The sequence below is a fragment of the Glycine soja genome, chromosome 7 (genome assembly GCF_004193775.1).
Source record: "Glycine soja cultivar W05 chromosome 7, ASM419377v2, whole genome shotgun sequence".
NCBI classification, from domain to species: Eukaryota; Viridiplantae; Streptophyta; class Magnoliopsida; order Fabales; family Fabaceae; genus Glycine; species Glycine soja.
Genome location: NC_041008.1, coordinates 46,415,237 through 46,433,012, shown reverse-complemented (window position 1 = coordinate 46,433,012; position 17,776 = coordinate 46,415,237). Strand labels below are relative to the sequence as shown.

The following is a 17,776-nucleotide window of genomic DNA, read 5'->3' as shown; positions in this document are numbered from 1 at the left end:
TATGTAATTTTAATTCTTTTATTTTTTAAAATAAGTAATTTTAATCTTTTCATTGGTTCACCGTCCAAAGTCAAGATTGACCGCTAGTTAACATGACATATTAGCATTGACGTAATAATCATATAAACTATTGACATAATATTTATATGACAACCAATTAAATAAAATAAAAACAAAAAAAAGATGAAAGGAATTAATTAATGGTTAGTTAGCTATCCATATCACTCAATACTTCTCAAGTATAAATTAAAAGCTTGAGAATGAATCATGAACCCTAAGAAACAACTTTAACCTCTTTTTATTTTTGTTTATCTTGAACTTAAGTTTGATTTAATCTTGCGAGTAGTTTAATTTAGTAACCAATAATAAAAACTATGTGGATTTAAAATACTTTAAATTCGCCACATATTATTAATGAATAGATAAAATAAAATACTATAAATATTTTTTATTTCATTTAAAAAAATAAATTTTATTTAATAGTCATATAGCTTTAATTACAAAGTTAATTATATAAATTAAAAAAGACTTAATCTCTACAATTTAGCTCTTTTTCGTTTTTTAGTCCCTATATTTCTTTTCTTCTAAAATCATCCCTATAAATTTCAAACATTTTGTATTTAGGTCCCTATTGCTAATCATCCCTAAAAAAATTTCAAACGTCACCATGTACATGTCAACATAACACCACATCAACAATAGTATCACAATAGTATTACAATCACCATTAGTTTCCGTGGTTCAATTGTCGGGTCGATTTTTAAAAATTGAGGTTTACAATTTTACACTTCTCCAACCATCACATTTGAACATTTCTTTGTGGCATATAATTAATATAATTAAATAATCAATCTAATGATTTTGTAGACATGAAAAAAAGAAAGAAAAAAAGAAGAAAATGCACCTTGTGATTTTAGGCACTCATAAAATAATGTTTTTCAATTAATTTCTCAAATACATACACTTGCAAAAAAAAAATGTAATTACAAGAAAACATAGGCTGCAAATTAATTTTTAATCGCCAATGGCCTAGACAAAAATAATGGCAAATATAAGAGTGAAAGAAATTGGATAGAAAGGGGCATTATCCTTTTGTCAAGGAGGAAAGCCAAAGTTGGCTTTAGGCACAACAGCTGACATGCATTTAAGTTTTTTGGAGCAGCATTTCTCAACCCAGGCATGTGCTCAAAGAACTCTTCACAGATTGCTGAAGCCATTGCACAAGACTTTTGGTAAACATATTTCTCAACAAAATTAATTCCAAGGTGCTAATGCTGAAATGCCTGAATATTCTATTCTGTTCCCCCTTTTATTCTCAAATGAAGTAAATAAATAAATAATCAAACCCATTTGTCAATCTACAAACCTCATTCATCCAAAAACGGAAAGACAAAGTTCTACTATAATGAAAATATAAATAAACTCCATATCCACCCCTTACCGAATCCTTCACATAGAACCCCATCATTCACAAGTCAATCTAAGACCATTCCCAGTCAAGAACACTGAAACTGACATGGATGCTGTGGTTTGCCTCAAGTATCATCAACTTGTGAGTGAAAAACAAAACTGGGAAATGTAGTAGTGATATCTCTGCCAAGGAAACAATTTAAGTCAGATGTTAGATTCAAGAGCTTGATAAAATAAAATAGTCCCTGAGAAGGTAATCGTATTGGTGCCAAATCCAAATAGCTACCATTTAAACAAACTTGTAATATGAATATGAATGAACCATAAAGTTTACAATTTTACATGCATAGTCCACATAGGTCATGGGCATGTGTATATATTTTGCTTCTTTTTTTTTAATTATTCTTTTAATGATATGATATATTAGCAAGCAACTTCCAAACTTCTAAACTTCTAGTTACAGTTTTTATTTCGAAAGAAATATGTTAAGTTTCTTTCTTTTTCATTACCAACTTGAAAGTGGCAAACAACACACATGCAATTATGAGAAGTGTTGAGAATAAGAGGAGATAAGGGAAGAATACCATTTACATTTTATTATAATTTCATTTTCTTTATAATAATAATAGTATTATCAACTAATTTTAAAAACATTTGAATCGGTAAGGATTTGAAACTTTGGCTATAAAAATGTGTTAAGAAAAACACCCCCTGTTCTCTTTATTAATAGTGTAGATTATAATTTTAATAGTAGGGTCTTGCTATCCAGTTTGAATTAGTAACAAGATCAATTCAGCCTAGAGGCACTGGCTAACGAATCAATAATAGAAAGTTTTTTTCTTTATTGAAAATCGCATAGGGAATGCAATGGAATCATAGTAGGGGTGCATTAATAACATTTTTTTAATAAAAAAATCATTTTTCATTCTTTTACTAGTGCCTTAGGTTACTGGTTAGCCTTTGCATTAATAATATTATGACTCATTTTAACACATCCAAATAAGCTTGGTAACATTTCCCTCACTTACCAGACAATTTCAAAATCCAAATTGTGGTTATTAACGGAAAGAAACTCACTTGAGATACTGAAGAGTCATATTTTTCAGAAGGGATGGATGCTGTAAGACAAGGTTTCGCCATTCTTCCTTGTCAATCTTCCCATCATGTTTGGTATCAGCTTCCTCAAATGTCTAAATAACTTAAGAACTATCAGTGACATACAGAGAAGATTATAGTAGCACAAGAATAAGGCTGACAAAAGGTTTACTATATTTAGCAGAGAAATTCAGTAGAACTTTGGACCAAATATGAGTACACACATTATTCACATAGAGTACACACAGCTGTCCAATTAACAGTTAACTAATGTGAGATACAATGAAGGATGAACATGCACCCAGAAAAAAGAACATGTGTAGTTACATTACAAAAATTAAACAGCTGGGTTCCAAAGTATGCATGCTTTGCATTTAATTGACATGCTTCATAATATTGCTTTTACTTCAACAGGCTTTCAAGAGACAAGATATAAATAATAAATTTCATAATTATTCTAACACAATAAAAATAGAAAGCAAGCAAAAAAGAAAAAAAAAAGTGCTTATAAAATGCTTCAATTATACAGTCTAGTAATGAACAAAAGATTTGATATGCAATTAAGTTATCAGATAAATGAAGCACCTTGTCAATAATACTTTCGATCACATCATCTGAAAGATTCATGCCAGATTCGGCTAGAGTGGCCACTACCATTTGTTTTACCTATACCCAAATAACATCAATCATCAATTCATATTACCAAATATAAGCTGCTATAAGAAACATATCATGTCAGAGTATGAAACAGATTTTGAGAAAAGAAACAATTTTTCGCACTGCATTTCTAAAACATGATTTTAAATTCATTTGCAGTTAAATTCTAGGAGGGTACTCAAGTTTTAAAGAGGCAAAAGAAAAAATAAAAGTAATGTGTAAATTTTGAATGCATAACTTCCGATGTTAAAGCTCCAAGATGAAAAAAATGGTTATTTTAACTCAGGTATAATAATTTAATGTACAATTTCATCTAGGTTGTTCTCAGTTCTCACATCAGTAACTGATAAGAACAATTTGTCAAATTCTGTTCCAAAAATAAGGTCATATACCTAAATATTACCAAAAACAATGATAAAGTTGTTGAATTCCCGAACAAGATATTACCTATAATTCAACTCTTTGTTTCTCCCAGTGTTAAAGCCTTTGGCCTTTAGATAAAGATGACCAATCAAACTTTGAAAACTCTTCAGCTAGACTGGTTTTCAATGCAGGGCATTGGACCACGAAAGTATTGAAAATACATATGCAGTGGGCTTAGAAAAACAAATTATGCAAGTTAAGGCTGATTCAAGTTACCAACAGATAACTCTATCCCTCATTGGTGGTAAGGAGACCCAAACAAAGTCAAAAAGTAGTCCTACATGGTGGGTGGACAAAACTTGATTTATTCAACATCACAAGAAAAGAAAATTACCTCCTGTCTTTCAATAAAACCTTGTTGTTTGAGATCATACAATTGGAATGAAACTGCAAAAAGGAAGAGTTGGGAATCCCCAACATATGCATTACTATCAATAACAAATGCATTAAGGAAATAAATAAACTACAGAAACAAAAAATTGATCTAGCTCCCTTTACAATAAATGCCCTTCCCATTCAAAACCCAGATAAAAAAGTAGACCAGATAGCTAAAGTCTTCTAAACATTTGTCATTCTTACACTCAATCTTATCATCAATTGGTGCATTGGGATGAAAGACAGAGAGAGCACGTGCAAACTCTTCAAAATCAAGTATCCCATTGTGCTTTGTATCAAACAAGTCAAACACCTACAAACAGTACAAAATCATGAACAGGACAAATACAAATTCTAAGGTTAACCCCATATGTATACAGTATGCAACTAACTTTTTCAAGTAATCAGATCATAAATATTACACAAAAAGAGTCATCCACATAATAAATCAATGATAAATACAATAATGGCATAAAATGCCAGATTTGTTAGCCCATATAGTAACATAGTTACATGTAAAACACATCAAACAGATTATAATAATGAATACAAAGGTAGTTGAAAAATTAATTTTACTACGGAAATTGAAAATATTATCCACAATTAACTATGTTTTTGGCGTTTTCATAAAAACAATACAAAAATATTTTTGGCTTAAATGTTTTTGGTCTCTCAAATTTAAGTCACTTTTGTTTTTTACCCTCAAATTTAAATTTACCTTTTAGTCCCTCAAAATTGTTCTTTTTGGTCTCTCTTATGGTAAAAAACTGCCATAAATTGTGCATCCAAACCGCAAAAAATCTGTTAAGAGGGACTAAAAAAACAAATTTTAATTTGGGAGACCAAAAATAAAAGTGACTCAAATTTGAGGGATCAAAAACATATTTAAGCCAATATTTTTTATATTGTTGTTTCTTTTTCCTCGGGGTGAAAAATTAAAAAGCAGTTGGAAAAAGAAAAACAAGAAGTTAATGTTCTATGTACCCTATCTGCAAATAAGCTCTCTTTCTTGTTCGTCTTGAACAATGCCAACTGAAATTCTTCCTGCCATGGAAAATAAGGAAACCATCAAAACAAACAAAAAGACAATGTTTAGATAAAAAAAAAAAAAGAGTTCTGAGTTTAACATAAAACATAATACACTTGCAAAGTTATGATTAAAAGGGTATTCTAGGAAGAAAGGCATTGTCCAGAAATGTTGAAAATACAAATATCAAAAGTTCATAACACAAGCTGATAGAAGGACAGAGCAAAAGATGATATAAAAAACCTTATTAATTAGTCCGTCATCAATCACTGCACTGCTGATCTTCTTGAACAATTCATACAGTGCTTCAATCTCACTTACACTAACTGCGTCAACAATAAAACACATAAATATCTTATTTTGTTAATTTCTTTCCTATTTTTTATGATTTTGATAAAAAGAAGAAAATTGAGAGTAAAAACAGATGAATATTCTATACTAGTGAATCAATTCTTAACAAGAGCCTCAATATTTGAACAATAAGGTTGTATAGATTCATTGCCATCTAACACCTAAGTCTTCAACGGCTTTCAACTGTTTCTATAGCCATTAAAAGGAAATAAAATGGTAATGTTGAAGTGAGCATCATTTCCCATTCAGATTGTACAAGTAATCAGTGTTTAATTATGAATCTCAGAATCTAATTGTATCCTAGAATATTTTACTTCTACCTTTATTATGTGATTTAACCCTCAATAATGTATGACCACCATTTCTCGTTAATGGTCAAAGACATATATAACTAAGTCTTTTCCGCCATTGTCTTACAAATATTGTGGCAACCAAAAAGGGAAGATAGGGATGAAAAGAGAGATATGGGCACAATTTGACGCAAGAAATGGGTGCTAATTTAGAACTGCTAACAACAACGCTGAAATAACAATGAATAACTGGTCTATTGCTCCCTTGAAAAGTTCCTCACTCACAACATAAGATAGAAAGAAATTAGAGATATGACATACACACGGTCTCTCTTGCAAGAACTTCAGGATTTTCTAAACCTGTAGGTTGCTTTGACGAATCAGCATCACAACAATTTATCAGAGCAGCACACAAATGCTTTAATCCGTCTAGGCACTGCACCATTATCTCTTCCAGAAGTCAAAGCACTCCATACCTGAAATCCAGGAGGAAAGAAGGTAAACTAATTAAATGTCTAAATGTACAGATTTTTTTTTTACTTTAGTCGTTGATAAAGAAAACAAGTATGCAGAAGAGAGAACTCAAATTGATAAATCAACAGACATGTCAAATGCAAGACAATCATTTTGAGAGATTTATCAACATATAAAAGAAAATGAGTGCAAGTCAATTAAGTTTTATTATGCAGACATCTTCATGTGCAAACATACCTATAATGATGGTGCAAACAAGAAACGGGAGCAACACACAAATGACTACTATTTTTCTGGAGAAAATTGTAGATAACCAAGCCTGAACTTGTGCTTGATTTGACACAATGTTTGACAAGCAATACCACCGGCAATAAAGAGATTCAAGCCCGTGGTGACAACAAAAAGAAACATTTTCAATCTATGTTTCGAAGCCCACACAATTTAATGGATGAAAACCTTTTATTTCTCATTTCCTTTGAAACATATTTGTTGTTATTCAGCTCAGGACAAGAGGCATAGAAAAAGATTTGGAACAACTTTATCTAGTTAAAGGAATCCAATTGTTTCCTTTCCAGTTTCCGCTGTGTCTGAGAAGAAGCTAAGGATAATGTAATACCACAAAAGCTTCTACAATTAGCATAACTAGAAGCATGTGTTTGCAGAAATGGCTGGCATTAATAATATTGTCAGCTATCCCAGTGACATTGCTCTAATGCAAGACAGCCACCTTTGTCATCACATTGCTTTAATCTTCACAGATTCAATAGTCTCTCAATCAACAACAGGAAGTAAATATGATATTCCATGGAACAATAAACTGATGTATATGAAAACACGGTGCATGCATAATATTTCAAAGCGGTATGTATCACGAAAATGTTTGCACCCTGTAGGAATCTATAACAAAACATCAACTTTTTGATGTTACCACTTTACCAGGAAACTTAACGATTCAATTAAAATTCAATATCAAACCTAAATAGACCAAGCATTCCATCCTCCACTTAAAATTTCCAAGCAGTGTGCGGAAGGAAAGTATTTCCACCCTCTAAAGAAAAGAGTTTAACAGTAATAGGTGCCATTACTACAAAATTTAGCAATTCAAGTATGATTCTATACCAGACCCAACAAAACAGATTCATCCTCAACCATGGAAAGCAAAAACGTGACATGGGAGAGAAATCTCACGAATTCAATCTCCCAATTGAATAGATTAGCCAAGTGATCACTTCCAAAACCGGCTAATCGAAAATCACAGTTTCAACAAATTCAGGGACAGTCGCACACTCTTTCACACAAAACATGGGAATTTTAGCTGGACATGCAACAACCAAGGGAAAAACAAAGCAACAATGTGACACAGGGCATGACCATGAATTTGCAGAACCCAAAAAGGTTTAATTTTAAACAGCATACTGACCGTGCAACGATAAACAGATACATCATCATTGATTATTGATTAATACACATCAAAATTAAAAATTAGGGATTCATAACTAGATCTACGGAGAGTAATTAAATAATTAAAAAAAAAAAAACGGAACTTGAAAAGAGTTGAGGTGAGAGGTATTGAAATGAAGAAGTGGGGTTTACCTTTCAGAGAAAGAGGGAAAGCGAAGGAGAGTTGGAGTCAATATTCTCGGACATGTTTGTCTTTGAAAATTGTAATTGTAATATAGGAACAAGCAACGCAAGCATGCATCAAGGTGGGTGGGTTTTTGGTTTTATATATAATTGGGGGGATTTGATTTAAAAGCAGGTGAGGTGCAAAATTGAACAATCTTGTAACCCAAAATAACAAAACTGACTGAATTAATTATTATATTTATGGAAAGAATATTAGAATGAAAGAGCCATATTTCATTTTTGAAGAGAAGTGAGTAAGAGGAATGGCCTCAAGTCATGCCATGGATGATTGATTGCACATGCACACACCTTCCCACGTGCCTCTTTCACTGTGCTTTCCATTTTCATGTTTAGCTAGCAACTATTCCTCCTTCAGTGACCAACTTTGTAAAATAAATAATCAAAATTTATGCATAATTAATTTTAGATTTAAATAAATATATTTCTATTCCTTTATATACTACAAATTTTAATTTTTAGTGTCGACAAAAAGAATAATTTTAAGCTTTTAAAAACGTAACTAATTTTGATTTTTTAAATTTATTTTTCTTTAAATATTTTTATTATAAGAATAACAATATGAGTACTAACTTTATAAATAAAACTATATAGTGTGCATGTAGGATAACATTGGCAAAATAGGTTTTCAATTAAATTAATTTTACAAATTTTATTTTGATAAAAATTGACTTTAAATACTATCATTTATATTTGAATGTTTTTATTTTAATGATAAATTAATAATAAAATTTAATATAAAAATTTCGATCCAATAAAAAAATATTATCTTAAACTACTTCAACTCAAAATTAATTATAGACTTAAAATATATGTTATATAATTATTTTATTTTTTTTTGCTTATTCAACTTTTATAGTTTATATAATGGATTACACAATTTGATCAAACTAATTTATAAACTAATTAAATGAACTCCTTGAATGTCTTACCAGACACTATTTCTTGACTTTATTAGAAAGACTAATGTAAATAAATACTCATATATATATAAAGATAGTATGTTGAATAAAAGAATATAATATAAATATATATATATATATATATATATATATATATATATATATATATATATATTGTATAAATTAATACATTACTACAATTTATATAATAAAAAAATAAATATATTGAATAGAATATACAGTAATATATTATTAATAAAAAATTATTATGTTTATTTTGTTATTATTTGTATGTTATTTAAATTAATACGTTACTATATATTATATTTATTAATTTTTATTATATAAAATATGTTTGATAAAATTAACTAAAAGTGAAAAGTTAGTTGAAAATTGAAAAATTAACTTATTAAATTATAAGGTTATGATTATGTTTGAGAATACATTTTAACTTATTTTTAACTTTTTCAACTAATTAAAAAATTTATTTGTCTGTTTGGTAAATAATTTTTTTTTATAACTTTTAATACTTTTTAAAACATTACATAAAATAATATTTTTTAAAACATTAACTTTTAACTTTTAAATTTTTATATTTTATTCCATTTTATTCTCGGTATATTTATTTAATTCTCTAGTTATTTTTTTTAGATAAATCATGATATTGTTATTTTATGTTAAGCTACTTCAACAACTATTTTCTGAGATTAAAATTTTGATATGACTCTCAGTTTGAAGTGAAGTTTACTTTTATATTTATATATATGTATATAAATAAATTATAAAATAATAGTATTAAATTTAATATATGTATATTTTTATATCAAATGAATTTTTACTTTATATTTTTTTAAAAATAATCATTATCTTAAAATTTATTTAAAAGAAAAGATTAAAAATTGTTTACATGGTTACAAAATTATATATATATATATATATATATATATATATATATATATATATATATATATATATATATATATATATATATATATATATTACTTTACCAATCTCGATAGGCTCCTCTCGTTGCTAATTTTTTCTTCACTCATTTTTGGGTCACACAAAGGCGACGGGTATGATAGTGATTTTCCTACATTCGACTTTCCAAACGAGTTGCAAAAGTGACAGCAAATTCAATTGCATTTGTAACATAATTAACATCGACCTCTTGGTTAAACAGACAATGTTATTTTTGTGTTATATTACATCTATATTTTATATACTTTTTATATCCTATTTAATAATAAAATAAGAAAAACATTTTTTGATACATATGATCTCTCTTTGTCTCTCTTTATCAAACAAAAAGATGCAAAATAATAATGGTGTAAAAAAATAATTTCCCTACATACAACTCTTAAGGGAAAGAGATAGTACAAAGGATTTATACATTGCTTACATTTATGACACGGTAAGAAAGAAATAATAAGAATTGAAGTTACAAATTGCAGACAGTGATTTTGTAGGAATTCTCCAAAGATTATTATTATTGTTATCATGGTGATCTCAATCTTACTTTTTGACGCCATGTTCTGATTTACTTCTTGCCCTTCTAATGATTTTTTTGGGGTCCAAGTCCACCTTGCCGCTTGAACTACTTGCATCTTTGACTCCCCTGGCCTTCTCAGACTGGGTCTCCTCAATGTCTTCTCTTATAGCCATCTTTTTTTCCAAGTCCAAGGCCAACAACTTACCATCAGATCTTTTAGTTTTGTGGTGGTCCCTTTCTCTAATTTCTTCTCTATTGAATTCTTCTTTAGTTGTTGCTGTAGCTGGTCTATGTTTTGCTCCCAGAAGTATCTCATGTGGCTTTGGCAGTTTGTGACTTGTGGTTGCCTTAGAGCCTTTGTCTTGTTCAAAATAGAGAAGTTGCACAACGGTTCTTAATGGCAGAAGCTCGTTTTTTACTGCATGGGCACGCACTTCTGGGGACAATCTTTGGCAGTCTAGAATCCCACACAGGCGCTTCTTGTCTGCCTTGCTCAGGTCAGGATGTACCTGTTCAGTATAGAACTTAAATTACATCATAAATGCACCATAAAGATAAATCAAAGAATATATAAAAACTGGCCACTGAATTGGCTTCCCTTGGTATAGTCTTTGGAACATAATAAGCTGAATAATATGATACCTGTACTACAAAATATTTTTGTTCAAGTATACAAAATCAGTATGTACTTTTAGCTACTTAAATGTCAGTAAAATATATGCTACTTAAATGTTAGTATACAAACTGTTACATAGATAAGGAGGGCACAAATTAACTACACAAGTGCTTGTTAGTCCTTTTCACTTATATATTGATTAACTTTTTGACTTACTTGCATTCTAACAATCTCTCCCTCAAGTGACTCTCTTTCTGCTGATATGTTGCCTTGGAGAGATCTTTGTCTATAGATCACAAGCCAACTATATTAACGAACTTGACATCATATCTAATTCAAAGCTTTAGGCATTATTCAAACAAGAAGTTCTTCGCTCACACTTTACACTCATACATAGACTTATAATATTTATACATAAATTTAATTTTTGTTCAACAAAAGTTATATTCAGGGAAGTAATTCTTATATCCGTTAGTAAACGGTATTTTCTTAGTAGCGGTTGTCATTTTTTTTTCACGTGAAATATTCCAGCATTCAAGCAAGGGACGACGAAAATTAAACAAGTGACTGCAGGTGTTATATGGGTAGTTCACCTTAAGATAGATGCTAATTGATTGGTAGAGATCATCATGATCTTCCCGGGCAATACTGGGCACAGTTTCAGCAAGAGACACAAACTTTGATACCTGCATGTTGTCATCCCTTGCGACCACTTGAAGATAGGAATCGATGAGCTTGCCAACATTTCTGATTGATCTCAAAAAGTAGCTGTTATCCACAGCCCCAGGCGACATTCTTTTCCAAAGCTTCAAGAAAGTTTCCAACACTGCTAGAACCAACTCTGTATCATAATAATTCTGGTCAGAAGAGGATGTTGAAGGGTAAAGTAGGTCACTCACTGTTGCCTCTTCAAACTGTAGGCTGGCTCTTCTTATTAGTTCTGTTTTTGTGACCGATGAGACACCAAGGTGAATTGAAATGCTGAGAAGCCTAAACAAGAAGCCAACCGAAACAGACCCTCTATCGGCAGGAATCATGCTCACAATTGTTTCAAGAATTTTCCGGTTTTTCTCCTTAGATTCTTCTGTTTGAGATGCTGAACTGCCAGAACTTTTTATCTTCGTGAGGCCCGGTAGCCACCGGCAGGCATAGACATGCAAAGCTTCTCCAATAAGCTGCGGAGGGAGCACATAGGTTGATCTAATAGCCATGATTATGCACCTGAAAAGATCTATGTCAAGATCAGAAACATCCTCCGTCCACCAATCCTTTGGCACAGAGTGGTGCTGTTTTTTTGTGTAACCTGGCCTGGTGTAGGTGTAGGACCATTTGACCTGAACAGAATCATCGTTTATAAGCTATAAAAAAATTATATTAAAAATGTCACAGAAACTTAAGAAAGTTTGATGGATCTGAGTTCTTGACCTGTGGTGGGGGCGTGAGAATTTTCTCAATAATTGAATCAATGCACTTTCTAACAATACCAAGATTCTCAGACCACTCTGGCAACGTAGCAGTAGTTTGAAGCGTGGCAATGGAATCCTTCCAACCTTCAAGAATGCATGAGTTGAAGAAAGACTCAAGTTTGCCTACAAAGTTTCCCTTCTCAATGGAATCATTCATTCTAAGGAACTTGGCAGCACAGAGAGCGGATACAAAGTTATGGGCACTTATGTTGATTGCAATTCCGTAACAAAACTTGGCACAGAGTTCAAAAGCGTCTTCTCCTCCAGGTATATCATGAAGCTCTAGAGAGACACTCTCAGAATCACTTGTATCACAGCAAAACCTTTGTAGGAGGCCACATTTTGGAAGAAGCGGAAACTGCAGCTAAAAAGAGCAGAATTATAGATGAACCAATGATTAAATTTGGATTTATCTTTTCACAAACACCACAGCATTTTCATTCAAAGCCCAATACCTTGTGTAACAAATAAGTAATATCATTGATTTGTATCACAAGGTCTACAACTATCTCTGATATCAGAGTCCTGCATTATAAGAATACATCTTAGTTTGTAAAAAAGTTGTATGTAGATTTTTTTACCAAAAAGGTTGCTGCAAAGGATAAAATACCTGGTAGCTTGTTCAGTGTAGAAAGTATCTGCCTTTGTTCCAAGTTTCATGAACTTCATTTTTATTTGTTGTTATGAATACCAAGTCGTCAAGAAGAAAATCTCTTTAAAACCTGCAAGTTCAGAAGACTACACCTTGAACGACACTACAATAGATCTCAATCTCATAAAGTCATAGAGAAAGAGAGAAAGAGCAGAAGGCATTGATGTAACCCTCTCATAACTAAATCCAAAGGGTTATGTCATGATGCATGACCATGAAACAGCAAAATACGGAAGCACCAACTTAGATTTCTTCATTTCAAGCAACGGGATGAAGGACATGGAAATCAGAAATCACTATACATGAAGGTAGAAGAATATGACATGATATCCTGTCCTGGTCGCTGTGTCGGTTATGAATGAGAAAAAAACACTAAATAAAGGAGAAAGAGAGTTTTGCAACAAGACTTTACCTCAAGTTCTGCCACTTAACCTCATTGATTTTTATATGCAATCCTGAAATCCCTTCAATTCATTGAAGATGATGTCCTCCACATATTAAAGAAGAAGAAAAAAATAAACTACCAAATTCGAGTTTATGCCGTAACAATTGCTTTGAGAGTTCTTGCAGAATGGCATGCACTTCTGTTTCTCTCTATTCTATGGTATACCTTTGGAAGTTGCTTCAACCGTTGAAGTATAATAGAGTTGTAGGTGAAGTTTACTAGAAGTCTTGCGAATGCGGAATACTCTCACTGGCTAACATCAGGGTTCAGATTTTTCTACCTCTGTAGTTCAGTTCCTGACACATGTAACACAAACTGAACAACATGAAAATTTGGTAAACGTTGGCAGATATTCTTACGTTACTCATACGATCGAATACGATAATAACGAATCAGCGATGTAGTTTTTGTCCCAAAATTATAGAATATAATAATAAAAGGAAGCTGAAATTGGGAAAGTGTTGCTTATAATTATTAATTATGTTAAAACGTTGACTCTTGTCATAATATCCTTGCATGACTTGATTCCTAGCTACAGTAATTCTTTAAGGGTATTGTTAACTAGTATATTTAGAGCATTAGTTAATGTTCTAAAAAGGAAAAACATTCATGGTAAAAATCATAGAAGAATGCAAAAATAATTATGAGCAACGCATATTTTTTGTTTTTTTAATAAAAATATCTATATAAGTTTATTAACTTTGAAAAACTCAAACAATACTCTAAAGTAGAATGGAGCCAGTAGCATATATTTTGGGTATTGAATAATCCAACCCCACACAACTTAATAATAATAGCAAATGAAGAAAGAAGCAGCACCACGGCAGAAAATGCACTGAGCATGCATAAACATATATGATTACCTTGACAGTTGGGGCTTGGCCAGAGAATGGAGAGTGGTAAAGCATGTTTATGCCATGTTTGGAAGTTGGGAATTAAGTGTTAGGTGAGCCAACATAAATGATTCGAGCTTACATTACAGTGGCTCAGATTTGGCTCTAAAGTAGAGTATGTATATAAATCCGAAACAGATATATACTAATACACACCCCAACCAATCTCTTTAGAAGATATACTTTTGATTCCGTATATAAAGATACGTGGCTTTGTCCAGACAATGATATGAAAATCCGAGAGAAAGGGATGCACCGGGCTAAAAACTAATGTTACCAAATTAAAGCTTCCTAACCGAAGGCAAATAATACTGATATTTTCTTGTGCATGTGGCTACTTTGTTAAGTCACTTTCGCCGTGTCTCTAGAGAATTTTGATATATTAACCAATGTACTCTTTTTTTTTTTTCAGTTTAAACCTATAATAGACCTAGAGTACTGGTCCATTGCTATGGTCATCTCAATTATCTTATTCCCCATTAAGCATATGGGAATCAAGAAAGGTGGAAGCCAACCTTTTCTCCTTTCTTCAATTTGTTTCTCTTTTCTTTTCAATTTTAGTCAGGAATTACTGAAAGAGTACAGTACAATTTATTTCATAAAGCTATCCTAGCATTCGCGTTTTGTTTTGAGATTTGATTCAAATTTTAAATTATTTAAAAAATACTTAATTATATTTTTAATCCTCAAATATTATGATGGTACGATTTTAATCTTTCATATCTCAATAAAACCTTTTTAGTTTTCTCTATTTACAATTACGTTTGTTCATTTTGATTTCATCTAATATTTAATAGATGTGACAAACTGGACATGACATAATACTAACTAAATATTCCAGCTAAAAACACATAATATTTGAATTGTAATTTGCATAAAAGAGTTCTCTAACTGTATTCATATAATTGATAATACTTGTTGGTAAATTATTATTTTTACGACAATAATAAACAAAGAAAGTAATGTCTAAAATCACAATTAAACAAAAAAAGTAATACTTGTTGATAATACTTGTTGGAAGGACATGACTGTAAACGAGAGAAAACTTGAAGATCCAATTGTCACAAGTAAGAAACCAGGTTTTGTGGCATGGCACTTATTGTTATTGCTTTCAACTAGACAGAGGAATGAGAAACAATTCATGTTTTTCTTCCAAATAAGATTGCATTCGAAGCCTAGCCATGGCACCTTTTTCATATAGGCAATTCTCACAGATCCCAATTCCATGAAAACTAAAATTCAGAAAAGTGTATGGTTAATGTCAGCTAACTTTGCTCTATGCTGAATCAATGTAATCTATTTTTATAATCTTTGATGGCATTCAATAAGGTGTTTAGCCATTTATGTGGACGTTCTCTTCATCTGTAATTCATAATTAATTCTCTGCAGTTACCCTCTGTCATCCCCACTGCAAGGTTTTTATCATTTACTTTTGTCCCTTTTCTTTTGGAAGTTTTTAAGCAGAACCTACAGTGTTCCTTTTTTATTTCATAAAAATTTTATTACCCTCTGGCAAAAGTATTCTTCATCTTTAAAACTAAATGAAAAAGCAACTTTAAGTTTTTTATTGATTAAGGAGCCATAAGTCAAAACATAATGCTTTAATTAAATACTAACTTATACCATATCACATATATATTAATGTCTCTTACACTATAGTCTATAAACTCTACACTGACAGTAAAAAATTACATCAAACACCAAAGAAAGGGAATTGGAAATGTCTTGAGAATTTAAAAGAGTGAAGCAAGAAGAGCACATACCTGTTGTTATATTATTGGTGTTACTGATTGAATCTTAGGAAGCAGAAAAAGGTTTACAATTGAAAAGGCTGCATAGTTTAGAAGTAGCTGTAGTGTACAAATTGAAGAAAGTAGATGAAACAGCATCAGTAACTGAACTGAAGCTAGAGAGATACAGTGGCCTTGCACCAACGTACAAGAACATGCGAATCTGAAAGTTGAGTGCTTTAGTAGTAGTGTTGTGCAAGTAATCCTCAGAGAGAGAGAGAGAGAGAGACGGGGGAATAGGGTGTGTCTGTAACTTATGCTTCGGTTAGAAACAGCCAGGGAGACACCAACTAAAGAAAAATGAGTACCACAATGTCTCCTAACCAAGTGTTACGGGGTACAGGGAGAAAAGAGAGAGAAGGAGTGGTTCGTTGGGATTAGTCAACATGGTAATGTATCAAAAGCATGTCGTGATAAATTCATTGAATAGTAAATAGAATGGAATAGAAGAGGGGGGGAAAAAAGACATGGGAAAAAAAATGAAAATAAATAAAGGAGGAAGCAGTGTCTTTTCCTTCTTCACCCAACAGCTTGAGAATTGGTGCTCTATGATTGAATTATTAAAAGCATGCAGTGCAAGTGGGCTATGACTTTGGAGTGCTCCTATACTAATTGAAAAGAAGCTTGTGTGGGGCCAAGTCTCTGCATAGATAAAAGATCCTCTATGCATTCCTCATCATGCTTCCCCCCACTAATCCTTGCTTGAGATATTATTCTATTTTATCTTTTTCAAATTAAGAGTTAAAAATTAATTCCTTAAAATATTACTCTTTTCATTTTAACTAAATTATACATCTTAAAAAATAATTAATTTAGTTAATTATATTAAATTTATTAATTATTTTTATTATTATTTTAAAATTATTCTTTTTTTATCTACTTAATAAAAAATATATATATATATTTAGAAATTAATTTTTTATAAGAAAAACAAATAAATTTTAAAAAATAATCTTATAATAAAAGAAAAAAAAATCTGATAAAAGAATTGAGCTATTTTAATTAATGTTATTTTACATACATTAATCGAATCTGATCCCATACTTAAAATATGATTATTTGTGAACCATATTATATGGTATTGGCGAATATTCTTCTATAAGTCCAATGGTGTTCATATGCATGTCGAGCACGTGTCGTGTCCTATGCCGTTGGTTACATCTTCCTGATGACGGGATTGGTCTGACTTGTGTGTTGGTTGTTTTGGAGGCCAAACACAGACAATCACTTCTCTTTATCCTCCGTGATTAATCCTTCATGCGTCTCTAAGTTCCTGTTCATTCACTCGTGCGTCAACCCTTTGGGGACCCAGATGATTCTCTGTCATTCACAAGCAACCCCACCAATCCATTCAATCCCTTTGCCTCAACCAAGATGTCCTATCTATTTATGACTTAATAGCCTCTTATAGAATAAGCTGCTAGCTAGGAAGATAAAAACAATGGGTTTGGTATCTATTGGTGTCAATCTTAAACACCTAGAATCGAATGTACATAAATAACACATCATGTGTCCATATATCTATATGTATATGTAAAATAAGTTCAAAGCAATTAATTTCCTTAGTGGTCCTACCAAAATGATGCCATGACTAGGAGATGACGATGGCCATGATGAGCATCATGATCTCAATAACATGATCATGATCATAGAGATCTTTATCATCATTTTCTTCCGGGTTTCTTAATTAGATTTTGTTTTTATTTTGAGTATCCAAACTAATCTTTAAAAAGGAGGGAAAAGTGAAGCCGACCATGTGCCTTTAGATGAAGAT

General features: G+C 31.3%; 2 protein-coding genes across 4 annotated transcripts; both read right to left on the bottom strand.

Moving 5' to 3' along the window:
- Positions 1 to 911: 911 nt before the first annotated feature.
- Positions 912 to 7,950, bottom strand: LOC114420252 (calcineurin B-like protein 3). The gene is made up of 9 exons (XM_028386166.1): positions 7,696 to 7,950; positions 5,950 to 6,104; positions 5,231 to 5,313; positions 4,945 to 5,004; positions 4,165 to 4,273; positions 3,920 to 3,972; positions 3,091 to 3,171; positions 2,488 to 2,600; positions 912 to 1,593 (listed from the first exon to the last, which is right to left on the bottom strand). The coding sequence occupies exons 2-9, from the start codon at positions 6,071 to 6,073 to the stop codon at positions 1,536 to 1,538; spliced, it is 681 nt and encodes a 226-aa protein (XP_028241967.1). The 5' UTR covers positions 6,074 to 6,104; positions 7,696 to 7,950; the 3' UTR covers positions 912 to 1,535.
- Positions 7,951 to 9,911: 1,961 nt separating this feature from the next.
- Positions 9,912 to 16,521, bottom strand: LOC114420251 (BTB/POZ domain-containing protein At5g47800-like). Of its 3 annotated transcripts, none has more exons than XM_028386163.1 (7): positions 15,976 to 16,521; positions 13,287 to 13,615; positions 12,833 to 12,944; positions 12,678 to 12,747; positions 12,182 to 12,586; positions 11,350 to 12,090; positions 9,912 to 10,649 (listed from the first exon to the last, which is right to left on the bottom strand). In XM_028386163.1, exons 3-7 carry the CDS (start codon positions 12,889 to 12,891, stop codon positions 10,164 to 10,166), a joined length of 1,761 nt encoding a protein of 586 aa, XP_028241964.1. In that variant the 5' UTR covers positions 12,892 to 12,944; positions 13,287 to 13,615; positions 15,976 to 16,521; the 3' UTR covers positions 9,912 to 10,163. The 3 variants fall into 3 exon arrangements, with proteins under 3 accessions (XP_028241964.1, XP_028241966.1, XP_028241965.1); XM_028386165.1 differs by having other exon boundaries at positions 12,182 to 12,580; XM_028386164.1 differs by lacking the exon at positions 15,976 to 16,521 and adding an exon at positions 14,183 to 14,593.
- Between the last annotated feature and the right edge of the window lie 1,255 nt (positions 16,522 to 17,776).